This window comes from Oncorhynchus masou, chromosome 1 (assembly GCF_036934945.1).
Source record: "Oncorhynchus masou masou isolate Uvic2021 chromosome 1, UVic_Omas_1.1, whole genome shotgun sequence".
Lineage (NCBI taxonomy): Eukaryota > Metazoa > Chordata > Actinopteri > Salmoniformes > Salmonidae > Oncorhynchus > Oncorhynchus masou.
Window position 1 is genome coordinate 40,275,644 of NC_088212.1, and position 21,252 is coordinate 40,296,895.

Sequence of the window (21,252 nt, forward strand, 5' to 3'; positions counted from 1 at the left end):
CAAGACATTTAAATGTTTCTCCTTAAACCACTCACGTGTTGCTTTAGCAGTATGCTTAGGGCTATTGTCCTGCTGGAAAGTGAACCTCCGTCCCAGTCTCAAATCTCTGGAAGACTGAAACAGGTTTCCCTCAATAATTTCCCTGTATTTAGCACCATCCATCATTCCTTCAATTCTGACCAGTTTCCCAGTCCCTGCCGATGAAAAACATCCCCACAGCATGATGCTGCCACCACCATGCTTCACTGTGGGGATGATGTTCTCTGGGTGATGAGAGGTGTTGGGTTTGCGCCAGACATAGCGTTTTCCTTGAAGGCCAAAAAGCTCAATTTTAGTCTCATCTGACCAGAGTACCTTCTTCCATATGTTTGGGGAGTCTCCCACATGCCTTTTGGCGAACACCAAAAGTGTTTGCTTATTTATTTCATTAAGCAATGGCTTTTTTTCTGGCCACTCTTCCGTAAAGTCCGCTCTGTGAAGTGTACAGCTTAAACTGGTCCAATGGACATATACTCCAATCTTCGCTGTGGAGCTTTTGTAGCTCATTCAGGGTTATCTTTGGTCTCTTTGTTGCCTCTCTGATTAATGCCCTCCTTGCCTGGTCCATAAGTTTTGGTGGGCGGCCCTCTCTTGGCAGGTTTGTTGTTGTGCCATATTCTTTCCATTTTTTAGTAATGGATTTAATGGTGGGATGTTCAAAGTTTCCCTTATTTTTTTTATAACCCAACCCTGATCTGTACTTCTCCACAACTTTGTCCCTGACCTGTTTGGAGAGCTCCTTGGTCTTCATGGTGCTGCTTGCTTGGTGGTGTTGCAGACTCTGGGGCCTTTCAGAACAGTATAAATACTGCGATCATGTGGCAGATCATGTGACACTGATATTGCACACAGGTGGACTTTATTTCACAAATTATGTGACTTCTGAAGGTAATTGGTTGCACCAGATCTTATTTAGGGGCTTCATAGCAAAGGGGGTGAATACATATGCACGCACCACTTTTCCGATTTTTTTTAAAAATTGTAATTCTTTGAAAAAAGTAATTTTCTTAATTTCACTTCACCAGTTTGGATTATTTTGTGTATGTTCATTACATGAAATACTAATAAAAATAAATTTAAAATTACAGGTTGTAATGCAACAAAATAGGAAAAACACCTAGGGGGATGAATACTCTTGCAAGGCACTTTATATGGTACTATAATACAAGATGACACAAAAGAAGGAATTTCAGTAGAAACTTCAGATTAAATTCTATGAAAATTAGAGAATGCTGGAATACTCTTTGGTTCTACCCCCTAGAACGTATAAAATAACAACTATCTATTAAATTAAACATTGTTTGCAATTCTTAAATCCTCTCTTTCCACAATTTATTCAATGGAAGCATTGAATAAATAGAGCCATCTGAAAACTCTCACCACAGATGGCCTGCTCCAGATGGTACTGTGTGCTGTAAACATAGAGCATGTTTTCCAGCAGGGAATGACACAGACCACGTTCTAAATGTCACCCTTTATATAGTGCACAAATCATTTTTACCAGAGCCCTATGTGAATAGGGTGCCATTTGAGACGCTTCCAGGGATAAGAATCCCTACTCTACCACTACTTACCTGTCACTGTCCAGTGCAGGTTGGGGAACCTTCACTTTAGAGGGCAGGCTGTCCTCCAGGAAGCTTTTATCCAGACCCTCGTCTGGCACAAAGTCATCCACATTAGCAGGACACACGGGGGCAGGCTCCGGCTCTGAATACAGACAGCAGTGATCAGAAGAGCCTTTGATGTGTTCCAAATGAAAACCTATTTTCTCAGTGCACTACTGTGTGTTTTGACCCTGTTCAAAAGTATTGCACTATATAGGGAAAAAGGTGCCAATTGGGATTCCTCATTTGCTATTATTCAACAGCATAGACTTACTTACACTAACATTGTACAGTATCAGGCCTTACTCATCTCATGATGATGGTTTACATGAAAACAACACAGCATCATGTAAGTGTGACTGTCTGGATGTAGAGAGCAAATAGGCAAACTAAACCCTTCCTTCTTGACTCTATTGAGTTAAAAGATCAATTATTTACTTCCCTCAATATAAAGTGTTGTTCCAATGGCAGGTAGGGCAGTGATCCTTACAGGCACTTCACAGAAATCCAATCATTCATGGAGATATCCTGTGACTAATACACATGTGTATAACATGTGTATAACATGCATAGTCTAGTCCTTATCCGGGCATTTAGGATAAAATATGGGACAAAACAAACAGACAACAAACGATTAAAATCAGTGGGTGGCCTGACTGGAACATCGCCTCTGACCGGAACATTGGTCATCATTTTTTGTTCATTTCCCCGACGATTCTACATATTGAACTTGCACACCATACAGGTGATCTCCAGCCCACCCGCTGCTTTGAACCGTTCGTCTTTGCACTGTTTATTTGCTAAAACGGAGTAGCGGAAACACTGAAGCACCAACCAGACTCACCTGGCATGGTGGCAGTCACCTCTGGGGCCGGGGCGGAGCCAAAGAGGCGTGAGATCAGGCCACGTTTCTGAGGAGGCGGGGCCTGGGCAGGGCCTGATGCTGGGGGAAGCGGTGACGGTCCAGGATGCTCAGGACTCTGAGCCTGCGTCAGAGTGGGGGATTGAAGCTCAGCTGTGTGGGAAACCATCCCAGCTGCCAGGACAGGATGCGGAGGAGAGGGCGAGGGGGCCTGGAGGCCGGGGACCTGGGCAGGGATGGTTGGCTGATGAGGGGTGCCAGGGCTAGAGCTGCCAGTGGAGGCCCCGCTTGGAGGAACGGTAGGGGACTGGGAGCCCGAGGAGGGGCTCCGGCCGTTGGCTGGACCAGGAGAACCATAGCCTTTACTGCGGGTCTCTATGTTCTCCAAGAAACTGCAAAACAATGGATGCTGTGCTGTTAGTACTGGCAAAACGGTGCTGAAGGATGAAAGCAAGAAACATCTAAAAACGTGGCTACAAGTGTTTAGGATCAAAACAAACTTATACACAGAGGGAAAATATCGCTGAACATACCAAACAAACTGATACACAGAGGGAAAATATCGCTAAACATGCCAAACAAACTGATACACAGAGGGAAAATATCACATTACATTTCATAGTTTTGATCCTCAGTCTCCTGCTGCACGGTGAGCTCCTCCAGAGTGGCGTCCATGTCTAACTGGTTGGTCTCGAGCTGCCGTAACAGAGTCTCCCTCTGTAGAGATCAACAGGGGGTGGCTGGGAATGACTGCCCATGAACCAGAGCACTAACACTCCTTTCAAAAGAAAAAAGAAACCCTTTCACAGGGTGTGCCCGTGGTATTTCTGATCAGACTTTCCCGACCTTCACAAAATTCATTGGGGAGGCAGGTAGCCTAGTGGTTAGAGCGTCGAGCTGACAAGGTTAACCCACGGTTCCTAGGCCGTCATTGTAAATAATAATTTGTTCTTAAACTGACTTGCCTAGTTAAATAAAGGTTAAATAAAAAAATATATTTAAAAATAAGACGGTTATGACAGTAGCAAATCTATACATTTCACAATACAATGCAGTCTAAGCTAGAACTAACCTGAAGTTGCAGGAAAGGAATGTTGAAAAATCTGTGTAAATATTTCAAACCAAATCCATTCTTCATAGAGGCTTCAGCGTAGTGAATATAGGAGGAACCCATGGGTCTGCAAGAACCATAGAAACCATCAGTCAAGTATATGGACACATTAACTATTGCAAAATTCTGGTAGCTTTACCCCAATTCCGAAGTGTGCTTATTCCCTGCTGATTCCAGGAATAATCCAACAGGGATTTCTTCAGGACTCGGGACATTTTGGTAATGTTATCACAACATTTTAACCCTAATAAGCTTAAAACAGAGAGTTAAATTCACTACCTATTCAGATTAGCGATAACCTGGCGAATGTCATCAGGCAGAATGACACGGTGGTCACCCATGTCCCTGTGGTTGCCTAGGACACACACTGGAACATGAGTGGGTACTTTGGGCAGCTCTCTCAGGATGTAGTTGAATGTCCTGCAATGACATAAAAAAAAAAAAACGTTTTCATATTGTTCTGCTTTTGAAGCTAAGCAGTTAGAAGCCAGCCAACCACTGTGGGCTAAGTGATTAATAGACACACACAGGTTTACAGAAATCTAATCCCACCCATGCACATTGTTTAATCAAAGCTCATTGATTTATTAATTGAACCATGGCTATGTTCCAAATGTCACTTTATTGCCTATGTAGCGCACCACTTTTGACCAGAACCTTATGGGCCCTGGTCATAAGTAGTTCACTTTGTCGGGATTAAGGTGCCATTTGGGATGTTCTCCATGTTTATATGGACAATACTTTTGCTGTTGTTACTATAAAGTATATTGTCTTTCAACATAAAAACAAAGAATAACAGTACAAACAAAACATCAAAATTGGGGAAGGGGAGGTCTCCAAAACTGTTCTTGAATGTCCGCCATTTTCAAAATGATATGTAGTGGAAACCTTTCAGAACAGAGCAGTATATACTACGAAACAAGCTAGATCTACTTGGGGGTTTTCTAAAGCTAACCAGCTTCAGTTAGCTTCCCATTTCAGCTCAGGCTTCGTCCTATTACGACAGTGGATATTGTAACAGCGTGTGCATGTCGCACATGGCTAGTTGAACACCGAACTCTTCACTGAGACCATGCTGAAACGTCAATCCAAAACCAGTCAGTGCCAGATTTTAATTTGTGTCCCGAAAATATTCTTGCAAATTCAGCAGGCTATGATGTGGAATACGCTTTAAATAGTACCGTCTTTATTTTATAATGTATCGTTAATACCGTCTTTGATGTGCTTATCAATGCACAAGCACCTTTCCCCCACTTCTATCACTCCTTCTGTGGAACAGCTTGCTGAGTTGTGGCCATAGACATAAATCAATTGAAGGGCTTTGGATCTTCCATAGACAAATATTCCATTGAAGGGTTTTGGTACCTCTAAACCTGCCAATTTTACTGTTAAAAGCATGGGTACGCTATCACCGCTAGTCTTGATTTAAATCAGAACCGTCATTTTCTATGGGTTTAAGTTTGGAAAGCAAATGCTATCATTACTAAAAGTGTCATGTGATGGGTATTTTAACATAACTTTTTTTTTTACACACAAAAAACATTTTATTAATAAAACCTTTTAAATCAGTTGTCTTCCTTAAATGAGGGGTATGATAACACAATCTTTGAGAGCGCTATCTGAGCAGCTAACCAATCGCTGCAGCTGTGCACAGCCCATCTGTAAATAGCCCATCCAATCTACATACCTCATCCCCATTTTTTTTTGCACACCAGTATTTCTACTTGCACATCATCATCATTCGCTATTGAAAATAGCTAGTTAGCTAGCTAGCGCGCGCTAGAGTTTCAAACGTCACTCGCTCTGAGCCTTCTAGTAGTTGTTCCCCTTGCTCTGCATGGGTAACGCTGCTTTGATGGTGGCTGTTGTCGTTGTGTTGCTGGTTCGAGCCCAGGGAGGAGCGAGGAGAGGGACGGAAGCTATACTGTTACACTGGCAATACTAAAGTGCCTATAAGAACATCCAATAGTCAAAAGTTAATGAAATACAAATGGTATAGAGGGAAATAGCCCTATAATTCCTATAATAACTACAACCTAAAACTTCTTACCTGTTAATATTGAAGACTCATGTTAAAAAGGAACCACCAGCTTTCATATGTTCTCATGTTCTGAGCAAGGAACTGAAACATTAGCTTTCTTACATAGCACATATTGCACTTTTACTTTCTTCTCCAACACTTTGTTTTTGCATTATGTAAACCAAATTTAACATGTTTTATTATTTACTTGAGGCTAAATTGATTTTATTGCTGTATTATATTAAGTTAAAATATGTGTTCATTCAGTATTGTTGTCATAAAATAAAAAATAAATTAAAAAAAGTCAGATTAATCGGTATCGGCTTTTTTGGTCCTCCAATAATTGGTATCGATATTGAAAAATCATAATCGGTCGACCTCTAGTATATATACTTTTTTTCTATTGTGTTATTGACTGTACGTTTGTTTATTCCATGTGTTACTCCGTGTTTTTGTTTGTGTCACACTGCTTTGCTTTATCTTGGCCAGGTCACAGTTGTAAATGAGAACTTGTTCTCAACTGGCATACCTGGTTAAATAAAGGTGAAATTAAAAAGATTAAAAAAGGGTGGGTATGTGATTTCACTGGTCCTCAACTCATGGCTCAGACACTTCATTCAAGATAAATGGAGTTAGCGCTGAGTTAGCCTGCCCCAGAAGAATTCTTTGCCATAGAAATGTACCTGGCTAAAAGGTGAGCCACTTTCGTAAAACCGGTTATCCCGAGTTGAAAGTTACCTCGGTAACTACTCAGACCCGATACCCCCTCAGCGATAAGTATAGTTATAGTTAAATATGCTTTGGGTGAATAAATATTTACTTTGGAGATGACTGCAACTATTTGAATACAGATCCCCAAAAAGTTACTTTTTAAAACTATTTGAATACAGATCTGAGAAAACAACTACTTAAAACGAATATTTGAATACAGATCTCAGGAAGTGAATACTTTTCTGAAACTATTAGATTGGCTGCCTTAACTAATGGCAGGGCTGAATCTGGAACTGCAGGTTGAAGATAGATTGCAATAGTATAGGAGGTTGTGTGTGCTTGTCATTCTGACAGTCATATTTGATCTACACAATACATTTCTATCTGAACATTTTGTAAATGTTTCTGAATGTTCATTGCCCCAGATACACAAATCAAGTCAAATCAATTAACCAATGATATTTTGTAAAGATAAGTATAAATACGTTGTGACCCTCAACTACTGTATGGGGCTCTATTTTAACAAACCTAATGACAGTGGTTTAAAATACTTTTAAAGTAAAACTACTTTAAAATACTACTTTAGTTATTTTGGGTATTTGTACTTTTCTAGTTATATTCTTTTACAACTTTAACTTCACTACATTCTTAAAGAAAATAATGTACTTTTTACAACATATATTTTCTCTGACACCCAAAAGTACTCGTTACATGTTGAATGCTTAGCAGGACAGGACAATGGTCCAATTCACACACATAGAAAGAATATCCATGGTCATCCCTACTGCCTCTAATCTGTCCGACTCACTAAACATACATGCTTCGTTTGTAAATTATGTCTGAGTGTTGGAGTGTGCCTCTGGCTATCCGTAAATGGGGAAAAAAAGAAGAAAATGGTGCTGTCTGGTTATAAGGAATTTAACATGATTTATACTTTTACATTTGATACTTAAGTATATTTTAGCAATTACATTTACTTTTGATACTTAAGTATATTTAAAACCAAATACTTTTAGACTTTTACTCAAGTAATATTTTACTGGGTGACTTTCACTTGAGTCATTTTTTTTTTACTTGAGTCATTTTCCTTTAAAAGGTATCTTTACTTTTACTCAAGTATGATGATTGGGTACTTTTCCCACCCCTGTCTAATGCAATGGTAGATCTTAGTTCTGGCGGTAGTGCTATAGGTCCGGAGATGTCCGATTTTTTGTTTGCTTATTTGCTAAATACACTATATATGCAAAAGTATGTGGGCACCCTTTCAAATGAGGGGATTCGGCTATTTCAGCCATACCTGTTGCTGACAGGTGTATAAAATCAAACACACAGCGATGCAGTCTCCATAGACAAACATTGGTAGTAGAATGGCCTTACTGAAGAGCACAGTGACTTTCAACGTGGCACCGTCATAGGATGCCACCTCCCCAACAAGTCAAATTTCAGCCCTGCTTGAGCTTCTCCGGTCAACTGTGAGTGCTGTTATTGTGAAGTGGAAACGTCTAGGAGCAACAACGGCTCAGCCGGGAAGTGGTAGGCCACACAAGCTCACAGAACGGGGCCGCCGAGTGCTGAAGCGTGTAAAAATCGTCTGGTTGCAACACTCACTACCGAGTTCCAAACCTCCCCCGGAAACAAACATCAGCACAAGAACTGTTTGCTGGGAGCTTCAGGAAATGGGTTTTTATGGCCAAGCAGTGGGGCACAAGCCTGAGATCACCATGCACAATGCCAAGAGTCGCCTGGAGTGGTGTAAAGCTCAATGTCATTGGACTCTGGAGCAGTGGAAGTGCGTTCTCTGGAGTGATGAATCACGCTTCAGTATCTGGCAGTCCGACGGACAAATCTGGGTTTGGCGGATGCCAGGAGCATGCTACCTGCCCCAATGCATACTGCCAACTGTAAATTTTGGTGGATGAGGAATAATGGTCTGGGGCTGTTTTTCATGGTTTGGGCTAGGCCCCTTAATTCCAGTGAAGGGAAATCTTAATGCTACAGCATACAATGACATTCTAGATGATTCTGTGCTTCCAACTTTGTGGCACCAGTTTGGGGAAGGCCCTTTCCTGTTTCAGCATGACAATGCCCCGTGCACAAAGCGAGGCCTATAAAGAATTGGTTTGTCCACATCAGTGTGGAAGAACTTGATTGGCCTGCACAGAGCCCTGATTACCTTCATTAGGCTATTGATAACGCCTAAAAAGACAGCGTATAATTCTAATCCAATTTGAATAAAAATGCCTAAATACAGTTACGGGCACCATAATTGCTCCCTGTGGGCGTATAATACAGACAATCCAATTTAGACTATGGAGGGTTTTTACTCACATCCAAACTTTTCATAGGACTTAGACAAAGATCCAATATAAAGAGAAAGGGGGAAATGTCCACTCACCATTATACTGCTCCCAAATGTAATGTTTTATAAACATCATAGAACCATCTTTCAGATCATATTTGCACTTCTCCAGAAATAGGAGCTAAATTGCATAGCATTTGAGTCGTATACATTCTCACCATACACCCGCGGATGGTGAATCTTTCTAAGTTTGTTTTTTGTTTAACTTGAATAAAAAACAATCACTGTTTGAAAACAACAACATTTTCTAAACAGGATCAGGTCAGAAGCATGATGTCATAAATCACATCTCTAGTTCCATGACTGTAAGGCAATGTGTGCACACTTAGTCCTAAGGGCTATTCGGCAAGAGGCATGGATGCTTGTCCTATCCATTGAAGTCTATTAACCAGTATACAATACAACAGACCTAGTTATAACAAACATGTAGCCAATCTAGTTTTTTAAAATGTTTTACATTGAATAAGTAATTGGCTTCGTCTACACACATTGAATTCGCATTTCGAAAATGCACTGCATGTTCGAGCCATGGACAATTGGACATTGCCTAAATGTTCTAACACGGTTACCCTACCATCGCTGTTGATATGGCCTGTTACTGACTTTGCCATGTGAAAGGTAAACAAACAAACAGGCAAATAGCCAAGGCTACAAGCGGATTCAACACCAAGGACATTGATTGTAATTCCCGCGATTTGACAGCTAGGTCCAACTGATGAAAATGGAAGATGCATTTTTTTTAAAAACAAAATGATAAAGGAAAAACATAACAATAAACAGTATTTTGTAATAACTTCATGTTCCTAAACAGACTTCCAACAGTCACTGACACCTTTCATTCAATAGGCTTTGCACATAGGCCTAATGACTCTAAACTTTTCACAGAAGCTGGACAAAAATAATGTCCAGTATAAAAAATAAAAAAAATAGAATGCATGCTTTATGATTACATAAACATAAATGTATAGTTACAGTAAACTCAAAATGTAGCCATGGATGTGTTACTCATTTTAAGTTGGATGTTACATTAGTTTGTAAGATATCCTTAAGTTCAGGCTATTTTCTGTATTACAAAAGTAATATTGCAAATATCAACATTTAAAAGGAGATGTATCCACTGCTTGATAGTTCCATCTGAGCCACTGGCTTAATCACATTCTTAAACTTTTATTTCTGGTTGAATTGTGTTTGGTTTTCAACACAACTAAATATCAACATTTGAAGATGTATCTTTTATTTGGATAGATCCATCTGTGCCACTGACTTAGTCTGTCTTTATCCCCAGTTTGTCTAATTAATATGTTTGATTCAAGTCTTCATCTCAACCAAAAATCAACGTTAAAGAATGGGATTAAGCCAGTGGCTCAGATGGAACTATTCAAGCAGTATATACAGTGCCTTCAGAAACAATTAATTCCCCGTTGTTACAGCCAGAATTCAAAATGGATTAAGGACACACCTCAAATATTTCCACCTCTCCCACCTCAGCGCCAACGAGCTGATATAAGACAAGTAAATTACCAACCCTGGCACCAGGATTGGAAAATTGCAGAGCGCTGGCTTTTACGAGTCGAAATTGCCAAAGAGCGTGTTTTTGACTCAAGTGCCGCCTTAACGCCAGCCAAAAATAGAGCCCTATGACTCTTTCAACATGCCACGGAAAAGGTTGAAAGCTGCAATTCATTTTTAAGATACCTGAAAAGAATTCACAGCCATTTGCAAACGGCAAGTTGGATGCTTAGCAAAAACAACTTCAAACCTCTTTGTCCATCTGAGGGGAAGTGTTCTTGTTGAAAATACACACTATACAGTTGTTAAAGGAATGGTTTACTCAGAATACAAACTAACATGATTTTCTACCTACCTTGGCTGCAGTTGATTCAACAAGGCAGTTTTGGGACATTTTGTTTCCTTTTGACAATACTTTGTTACTGTTATCATTCTCAGTAACACTTCACATTAAACTGTTCTTGTGCCTGTGTAATAAAACTGTAATTACTTTTGGAGCAACATTTTATTAGTATGTTGACATAATACTATTTTATTTCCATTGCAATGAGCAAGAGTTTTTGTAACTACTGTACACAAGAGAAATAGTGATTGTTCCTTATTCCACTTGTAATAACTATTATGTAATTATAAAGCAATTTCGAGTACTATGTAATAGCAATGTTGCTATTGTAACAATAACAATGTTGCTATTGTAACAATAACAAAAAGTGGTCTACTGTAATGTTGAGGTGATTTCATGTCCCTCACGTATTGCATTCTATGCTATATTGAGATCCATATCTAAGAGCCCTCTAAACCATGTGCTTATGATCATACTGTATATTTAGACTAATTCAACTGTTATCATTTTTGGTTCTTCATCAAATATTTGGCAGCCAACAAATACATATGTTTTTGTTTTCAAATAACCTAACTATTATTTGGTTTTCTGAGAGGTATTCAAAATATGTTCTAATATTACTTGTTTTTCTGAGATCTGTATTTGAATATCAAAGAAAATTGTTGCCTTTTAGTTGAAACTATATATCAACTATATTCGATTACATAGACTATTTGAAAAGTTGGTCTTTTCAAATAAACTACAAAATACAAGTATTTTCTGCCTAGGTCTGAAACCTTGTAACTAATGTATTGAACGTTTGTATAATGCACGACACCGACTCTTACCATTGCTTGGTAATGTCAAACATCATGATCACACCATTGCAGTTCTTGTAAACATCGAGGAACTCTGCATCCAATGCCACTTCGTCAGACTGCAACAAATCAAGTGTTATTGAATGAATGAGTCTTATGAGCCTTTGTTTACATCTTACTAGCTACTGTACAAAAAAACACCCCAGTGAGACTCCTTAGATGACCCAAATAAAGAAAAAGACATATATTGTACTCTTAAACATTATCAGCATGTGATAATCACCTCTTGGGGTTCATTCTCTACTTTCAAAGTGTCCCCTCGCTTTTTACCTCTGCCTGTGGGAAAGCAGAATGTCAAAAAGCTGCAATTCAGAACATAAAACTGGACAAAACATTGAACTATTGCCTTCAAGTGTAACAATGTGAGAAAGCCATACCATAGACATAGAATGACTAGAATGGGTAACCCCATTCAAATAAATGGGCCTAATGTGGTCTGAGGGGTTACTCTCGTTCTAGTGATTATATTTATATGAGCCATACATAGTATGAATACACATGGCATTTATTTTAAAACATAAAAATTTGAATCCCTTTATTTTATAGCTTTGATGTTAGCAAAGCGCAGCAAATACAGCAGTAACAGAAGCAGGAAAGCTGTTGTTTTATTTTAACTGGCAAACATACTCAATTCTGTCCTTTCAAAAAGTGAGAGTCAAACCTTTCTTGACTGTAGCGCCAGGTTATTGTACACAGAGTAGTCAAACAGAACATTTTGTAGCAAGCAATCAGACATATTTCCATTTCAGCCACGCTGCAAACTAAGCAATGACCAACTTTCACTGTGTTTGCATTCAGATAACACAGAAGCACAAGAGGGACAAACCCACCGCACACAAACAAATAACTACTAGGAACTACACACAGTGACTCTCACCTACACCCTCAGGGAGAGGGTATTTTTGGCCTGAGGCACGTGCAAGAGAGGATCAAGAAAAACAACATTAATATAGTGAGGGAAAAAAAATCCAGACAGAAGACTCTTGAACATTTCTGAAAATAATTTGCAACAGGCACAGATGGACAATGGGATAATACAAAATACATGGACATTTCTAATACAGCAGGAGGTAGATATCAATTGAATGACTCATGTGAGTCTCACGCATGCACCCAAAGTAAAGAATCACACTGACCTTTATCCACCACGTCCCACACTTCCACCTTGACCACGTCATCAGTGGCTGAGGGATAGAGAAAATCATCACAACAAGCATCACAACAGACAAAGCCTGTCCCATACTCAAGCTCTAATCACAAGTATGTGTCCCAAGGCTCCATACACAAGCTCTAACCACTAGTATGTGTCCCAAGGCTCCGTACTAAAGCTCCAACCACTAGAATGTGTCCCAAGGTTCCATCCTCAAGCTCTAACCACTAGTATGTAAAAGTGCACTTTCACCACACTGTGAAGTTCATCATAACTTATTTGATCTGTAGCTTAATAAACTGCATGCTTTCCTGAGTCGTAGTTGAAGGACCACACAATATATCGTTGCGTAACTCCAAGTTTATTTTGATATGATGGTTATTACAGTCGAAGTCGGAAGTTTACATACACTTAGGTTGGAGTCATTAAAACTTGTTTTTCAACTGCTCCACAAATTTCTTGTTAACAAACTAGAGTTTTGGCAAGTCGGTTAGGACATCTACTTTGTGCATGACACAAGTCATTTTTCCAACAATTGTTTACAGACAGATTATTTCACTTAGAATGCATTGTATCACAATTCCAGTGGGACAGAAGTTAACCTACACCAAGTTGACTGTGCCTGCAAACAGCTTGGAAAATTCCAGACAATTATGTCATAGCTTTAGAAGCTTCTGATAGGCTAATTGACATCCTTTGAGTCAATTGGAGGTGTACCTCTGGATGTATTTCAAGGCCTACCTTCAAACTCAGTGCCTCTTTGCTTGACATCATGGGAAAATCAAAAGACATCAGCCAAGACCTCAGAAAAACAATTGTAGACCTCCACAAGTCTGGTTCATCCTTGGGAGCAATTTCCAAACGCCTGAAGGTACCATGTTCATCTGTACAAACAATAGTACAAAAGTATGAACACCATGGGACCACGCATCCGTCATACTGCTCAGGAAGGAGACGTGTTCTGTCTCCTAGAGATGAACATACTTTTGTGCGAAAAGTGCAAATCAATCCCAGAACAACAGCAAAGGACCTTGTGAAGATGCTGGAGGAAACAGGTACAAAAGTTTCTATATCCACAGTAAAACGAGTCCCATATCGACATAACCTGAAAGGCCACTCAGCAAGGAAGAAACCACTGCTCCAAAACCACCATAAAAAAGCCAGACTACGGTTTGCAACTGCACATGGGGACAAAGATCATACTTTTTGGAGAAATGTCCTCTGGTCTGATGAAACAAATATAGAACTGTTTGGCCATAATGAACATCGATATGTTTGGAGGAAAAAGGGGGAGGCTTGCGAGCCAAAGAACACCACCCCAACCGTGAAGCACGGGGGTGGCAGCATCATGTTGTGGGGGTGCTTTGCTGCATTAGGGACTGGCGCACTTCACAAAATAGATGGCATCATGAGGCTGGAAAATGATGTGGATATATTGAAGTAACATCTCAAGACATCAGTCAGGAAGTTAAAGCTTGGTTGCAAATGGGTCTTCCAAATGGACATTGACCCCATGCATACTTCCAATGTTGTGGCAAAATGGCTGAAGGACAACAAAGTCAAGGTATTGGAGTGGACATCACAAAGCCCTGACCTCAATCCTATAGAGAATGTGTGGGCAAATCTGAAAAATCATGTGCGAGCAAGGAGGCCTATGAGCCTGACTGTTATACCAGCTCTGTCAGGATGAATAGGCCAAAATATCCCCAACTTGTGGGAAGCTTGTGGAAGGCTACCCGAAGCGTTTGACCCAAGTTAAACAATTTAAAGACAACGCTACCAAATACTAATTGAGTGTATGTAAACTTCTGACCCACTGGGAATGTGATGAAATAAATAAAAGCTGAAATAAATCATTATCTCTACTATTATTCGGACATTTCACATTCTTAAAATAAAGTGGTGATCCTAACTGACCTAAGACAGGGCATTTTTACTAGGATTAAATGTCAGGAATTGTGAAAAACTAAGTTGAAATGTATTTGGCTAAGGTGTATGTAAACTTCCGACTTCAACTGTATATCAATATTTGCGAATAAAGGTGTTTCCACCTCCGTTTCTCTCACAATACATTTTACACACAAATAGATCACACCTTGTCTTGTGTAATTTGTTTTGTCGACATTTGGAAAATTTATTGACAAATTATCTTTTTGCTGTCTCCATTTGCTGTTTCCATCAGCCTTTAGTGACATTTTTTTTATCCGACATCTCTCGCATAAAAAGGTTGGATGGAAACCTGGTTTATGAACACGTAGGATACATTTGGAAAGTATTCAGACCTCTTCCATGTTACGTTACATCTTCATTCTAAAATAGATAAAATTATTTATTTTTTTCTCATCAATCTACACACAATACCCCATAATGACAAAATGAAAACAGGATTTTAGAAATGTTAGCAAATTTATTACAAATAAAAAACAGAAATAACTTATTTACAAATGTATTCAGACCCTTTGCTTTGAGACTCGAAATTGAGCTCAGATGGATCCTGTTTCCATTGATCATCCTTGAGATGTTTCTACAACTTGATTGGAGTCCACCTGTGGTAAATTCAATTGATTGTACATGATTTGGAAAGGCACACACCTGTCTATAATAGGTCCAACAGTTGACAGTGCATGTCAGAGCAAAAACCAAGCCATGAGGTTGAAGGAATTGTCCGTTGAGCTAAGAGACAGGATTGTGTCGAGGCACAGATCTGGGGAAGTGTATCAAAAAATGTCTGCAGCATGGAAAGTTCCCAAGAACACGGTGGCCTCCATCCTTCTTCAATAAAAGATGTTTGGAAACACCAAGACTCTTCCTAGAGCTGGCCGCACGGACAAGTGAGTAATCAGGGGAGAAGGGCCTTGGTCAGGGAGAGGAAGGTGAACACGATGGTCACTATGACAGAGCTGCAGAGTTCCTCTGTGATGGAAAAACCTTCCAGAAGGACAACCAGCTCTGCAGCACTCCACCAGTCAGGCCTTTATGGTAGAGTGGCCAGACGGAAGCCACTCTTCAGTAAAAGGCACATGACAACCCGCTTAGAGTTTGCCAAAAGGCACCTAAAGGCCTCTCAGAACATGAGAGATTCTCTGGTCTTATGAAACAAATATTGAACTCTTTGGCCTGAATTCCAAGTGTCATATCTGGAAGAAACCTGGCACCAACCCTACGGTGAAGCATGGTGGTGGGAGCATCATACTGTGGGGATGAAAATTGATGAAAATCTGCTCCAGAGCGCTCAAGACCTCAGACTGGGTAGAAGGTTCACCTTCCAACAGGACAACAACCCTAAGCACACAGCCAAGACAACGCAGGAGTGGCTTCGGGACAAGTCTTTGAATGTCCTTGAGTGGCCGAGCCAGAGCCTGGACTTGAACCTGATCGAACATCTCTGGAGAGACCTGAAAATAGCTGTGCAGCAACGCTCCCCATCCAACCTGACAGAGCTTGAGAGGATCTGCAGAGAAAAATGTGAGAAAGTCCCCAAATATAGGTGTGCAAAACTTGTAGCGTGATACTCAAGAAGACTCGAGACTGCAAAAGGTGCTTCAACAAAGTACTGAGTAAAGGGTCTGAATAGTTATAAATTTGCTACAATTTCTTACCTCTTTTTAATTTGTCATTATGGGGTATTGTGTGTAGATTGAAAAGGGGGAAAAACTATTTAATCAATTTTAGAATAAGGCTGTAATGTAACAAAATGTGGAAAAAGGAAATGGCTCTGAATACTTTCCGAATGCACTGAAAATGCTCATAAACCAGGTGTCCATACAACCTTTTTATGCCAGTAAAGTACAAGTCGGATAAAAAATGTCACGACAGGCCTGATGAAAACAGCAAATGGAAACAGAAAACAGCCAATGGAAACAGAAAACAGCCGTGCTTTTTCACAAGTGCCCAGTTTTTTAAAATGTTATCTGGATTTTGCCTATCTTATAGGATTAAATGCATAGACATAGAAACTGTTTGTGAGAATAGGTCTATTGTGGTCTGGATGTACACAAGAGATGTGTTTTCACCATCACACTATTGACACAAAACACTTGTAGGCAAAGCTATTGATCTAGCTAACTACGCAAGACTATTTCTGAAACCTAGTGGGCTTACCTAGATATTATTTACCTTTATATGTGCCATGTTCAACTGAAGTGAATTACAGTTGCAGAAGCAGGAAAAGTACACGTCAGAAATATACAATGACAACATGCTGGCCTAATTTGATACTGTAGGTTAAGCCTGGGGTGATTAAAAAAAGCATAGTACTAAAACATAGATAAACGTGTGTAAGTAAAGAGCCCAATTCTCTTACTTTTGTAGTTCCAATGGATGCTGGTTGCCTGGATCTCTTGAGTGGGTATGTAGTCATCTGTGAATTTCTTTCCTTGCAGTCGATGCCATAGAGTGCTCTTGCCAGTATTTCGGTCTCCGCGGATAACTATTTTCACTTGGAAGAAATAACGAAACAAAGTAAGACTGACCTGCCTCTAAATATATGTGCAGTAGCCTATATTCTATAATACATATTGCTATGAGCATTACAAGATATGCATCACTTACTGTTGTACTGTACTCCTTTGGCAAAGCGTCTCTGTAAACTCTGGTTCATGGACTGCATGCCAGCAGGGATGCTCTTGTCCCTCGGCTGGCCTGGTTCAGAACCAACTAACTTCTTCAAAGCTGAAAACATCTTGACAGGAAGCTGATCTAACTAACCCCGTCAGAGATGTGTGAAATATAGTATATTTGACTGAACCAAAATGGTGGAAGAGTTTCTAGACTACTGATGTAGATTTAAATGTTATATTGAGCGATGATCTGATCAACACAGGTAGGTCTAAGCTATGAATCCAAAATTTGAAAGTGGTACTGTATTTTCGTACACAGAAGTAGCATTACCCCCCATCAGGAAGATGCATGGGTAGGTAGGTAAGCTTGCATACTTCAGTATATGACTAGATTTTTCCTACTAAGAGGATTCCTCAAGGGCAGACAATAGCTTTATCAGTTGTCCGTTTCTTCTCTCATGTGGTTTTGGGTTGCGATCATCTGCAAGAAAGAAACGACATGTGAAATTGAACTAACAGTGTTTCCCCTATATGCATTTAGCAGTAGTGCAGCATTTAACAGTTTTAGTGGGGGTTCCCCCAATTCTCGCATATTGGGGAATAAGTGATTTGAAAGTCTAGGTTTGAAATAAAATATGTCACATATTACTATTGAAAAAGGCTTGCTCCAAATTCCCACTGGAACACAGACATTTTAAAAGTGCAGGGCTTGTGCAACGTGCCATACCTTTTTCATCTTACAGGAATGATATACATGTGAGGAGAAATCAGAAGTCTACCTATCCATTGATTGTAAATATATCCCCTGTCTGATTCCCAGTTTGTCCACTAGATTGCAGTAGGAGATCAAAGTCTCTTGGCCACTTGAAACCAGTTGCATCTGGTTTGGGTAGTGAGTCACTGTGCCAAAATGGCTGAATGGATTTTCACGCCTGACATCTTAAAACAACCTTAGTAATCAGGGCTTTCACGTTATGGAGTTTGTTTTTTGAAAAAAGTTTGTATTTTTGAAAAATTCAAACGTATTTTCCTATTCCTATGAAAACTGAGCTAGCTAAACCTAGCATGTATACAAGGTAATGTAAATGGAGAAGAAAATGCATTGTTTTATGACTTTCCATGCATACTAAATGTTTGTACTTTCAGTTACTTGACCTACATTGCATGAATATGACTATAGTGATTTATGATTTTTTATTTTATAAAGCTAATTACCTGCAATTGTACATATTTTGACATGGGTTAGGCCTATGACCGGGATGGAAACTATGACCGGGATTCAAACCACAGGTCAGGTGTATTCAGGATGCTTTGAACATTAAATGAACACTCAAAATTCAACAACTTTGTTACTTAGACATTTTTGGGGGATGAAATTTAAAGTATGTAAACATTGTTTGGGTGGTTTGACACTATTCAGACAGTAATGAAATTAGATAGGGAGAAACAGCAGGAAGGGTTGAACCAGTGATTGATCCCTGTTCACTGGTCGAAAGTTCTATGTGGCACTTGCCAGGGAGTTACCACTGCACACCCAATGCTCTGTACAGGAAATACTAATATTAATCAAAATCACCCAACCTTCAAGAAAATGATAATGATAGTACTACATCTAAAGAATATCAGTACTCAGGTGGTTTATGCCTACTAGTTGAAGATCATTGCCATCATCTTACTCTACATAGACAAAATATGATGTGTTTATGAGTTGTGCGTCCCCCTACCATCCCTGCCTGGCATGTGCACAATACTACACTTTCTATTTTCTGATCGTCTTTTTTTGGGACTCAGCGGGCCCTGTACAGGGCCAATAACAACCTCAGACGACACCTTCGTCCATTAACTCTTAAATGTAATATAATGGAACAGAGTCATGATCAAGGGCTAGTGAAAACCAATTCTTGACTATTCAGATTTTAACTGAGCAATAGGGTAACTTACATAACAGTATATTTTTCAAATATTGTCAGTGTTAAGCAAAGGTAACAGTGTAACACTTTTCCTTGGGCATCAGCTGATACATGGAATACCGAACAAAAATATAAACGCAACCATATCAAATATTTTACCAAGTTAGAGTTCATATAAGGAAATCAGTCATTTAAAATTAATTCATTAGGACCTAATCTATGGATTTCTAATGACTGGGCAGAAGCGCAGCCATGGTTGGGCCTGGGAGGGTTTTATTTTTTTAATTAACCTTTATTTAACTAGGCAAGTCAGTTAAGTATAGGCCCATCCACTGGGGTGCCAGGCCCAGCCAATCCAATTTAGTTTTCCCCCACAAAAGAGCTTTATTTCAGACAGAAATTCTCCTCCGTTTCATCAGCTGTCCGGGTGGCTGGTCTCAGACAATCCCACAGGTGAAGAAACCAGATGTGGAGGTCCTGGGCTGGCGGGTTACACGTGGTCTGCGGTTGTGAGTCCTGTTGGATGTACTGACAAATTCTCTAAAACAACGTTGGTGGAGGCTTATGGTAGAAACATGAACATGAAATTCTCTGGAAACAGCTCTGGTGGCAATTCCTGCAGTCAGCGTGCCAATTGCACACTCCCTCAAAGCTTGAGACATCTGTGGCATTGTGTTGTGTGACAAAACTGCACATTTTAGTGGCTTTTTATTGTTCCCAGCACAAGGTACACTTGTAACGATCATGCTGTTTAATCATCTTCTTGAAATGCCACACCTGTCAGGTGGATGGATTATCTTGGCAAAGGAGAAATTATCACTAACTGGGACGTAAACACATTTGTGCACAACAATTCAGAGAAATAAGCTTTTGTGCATATGGAACATTTCTTGGATCTTTAACTACAGCTCATGAAACATGGGACCAACACTTTCCATATTGCGTTTATAATTTTTGTTAAGTATAGTAACAGCTAGCTAGCCGGCAGTCTGGTGTAACTAGGGAACACGTTAGCTACCTAGCTAGTGTAATGTTGATCTAGCTATCTGATATGCCCTCTGATTATATTACTGTATTAACTAACTAACGTTTAATAGCTACCTGCCTACTTGTTTTGAGATTGCATCTAATAAAGTCAAACTCACCGGCACATTTGCTGCCATGACTAATGTATATACTACCTAGCGTATGACGATGTGGCTCGTTAGTTAGCATCACGATAAAGTAGCTTGCTAGCGACAACGTTGACAGGGCTGAGTGGTGTCCTAAAAATACCCACCGGTAATCAAACGATTCTTCAATGTAGCAAAGGTGACATGGTTATTTCCAAATCCAACTCCTCCTGATGCACGTGAAAGACGCTAACGTTAACACTCTTAGCTAAACAGCTTGCTTCCTGGTGGCACCATAGATACTTTTGAGGAGATGGGAAACTCCATTGGAATCGTATTGACGCCCATTGTGTGATAAGCCCCTGTGCAGTTCCGGGCCGGGATCAATGTGGGCGGAGTCAAACGCCTTTAAACCGAACTCTTCCCGGCTCCTTCAAAGTTTTCCCAAATCGAGGTAAACGTCAACGAATCTTAATCGAACTTAACCTACATGGATAAAAATATAAACCACGGAAGTAAGTGAGACTGTCATTATGCATAATGTACGTTGTAATATATTATACCAGTGTAGTGGTATGTCTTTATATGACCAACTTCCGCACAGATGTTATCATAGCGTTAATTAGCACCCATTTGCACGTGAGCTAGCTAATTGTTCATAATGAGGGAATCTTATTTGAATAAATTTGCCTACTTGAGCAATAAGCCTAGGTTTACATGTACAGTTATGTAATCGATTTGATCGTTGATTTTTCGGTTTCTACAATGTATGCGTTGTGTTTGGCTGGCTCTAAATGTGTATCGTTGATGCCATTCCCTTAGTTACACAACGTTAGTGAGTCTACACAGTCTACACATAGTGTATATACAATAATGAAATCACCTGGTCCCAATATACATGGCAAGTCAAGAAAAGTAACTTTATCTCGTCCACACTGCAAACTGAAGTTTAAAAAATAAACTTCAAAACACATTTACGAAGAAAGCATACACATTGCTTTGAAACTGTCCAATGAAAGATTTTTGGCATGTGAGTGCATTGATGTGAGAAATGGTGTGTTCGCAGTCAAATACATTTTCTGGTCCAGCAACACCAACACATGTTG

At 39.7% G+C, this 21,252-nt stretch overlaps 1 protein-coding gene across 2 annotated transcripts in view; it reads right to left on the reverse strand.

The window, feature by feature from the left end:
- rabl6b (RAB, member RAS oncogene family-like 6b) overlaps nucleotides 1-20,405 on the reverse strand; it is a 29,579-nt gene extending 9,174 nt beyond the window's left edge. The window contains exons 1-12 of one of the 2 annotated variants that reach the window (XM_064971491.1): nucleotides 20,314-20,405; nucleotides 17,117-17,605; nucleotides 16,869-17,003; nucleotides 12,552-12,599; nucleotides 12,293-12,322; nucleotides 11,639-11,691; nucleotides 11,386-11,474; nucleotides 3,896-4,036; nucleotides 3,578-3,683; nucleotides 3,119-3,222; nucleotides 2,488-2,897; nucleotides 1,614-1,746 (exon numbers count right to left, since the gene is read on the reverse strand). In XM_064971491.1, the coding sequence (XP_064827563.1) occupies nucleotides 1,614-1,746; nucleotides 2,488-2,897; nucleotides 3,119-3,222; nucleotides 3,578-3,683; nucleotides 3,896-4,036; nucleotides 11,386-11,474; nucleotides 11,639-11,691; nucleotides 12,293-12,322; nucleotides 12,552-12,599; nucleotides 16,869-17,003; nucleotides 17,117-17,246 (1,379 nt within the window). In that variant the 5' untranslated portion in view covers nucleotides 17,247-17,605; nucleotides 20,314-20,405. The remainder of the gene's footprint in view (nucleotides 1-1,613; nucleotides 1,747-2,487; nucleotides 2,898-3,118; nucleotides 3,223-3,577; nucleotides 3,684-3,895; nucleotides 4,037-11,385; nucleotides 11,475-11,638; nucleotides 11,692-12,292; nucleotides 12,323-12,551; nucleotides 12,600-16,868; nucleotides 17,004-17,116; nucleotides 17,606-20,313) is intronic. The other variant, XM_064971500.1, reaches the window with a different exon arrangement.
- Between the last annotated feature and the right edge of the window lie 847 nt (nucleotides 20,406-21,252).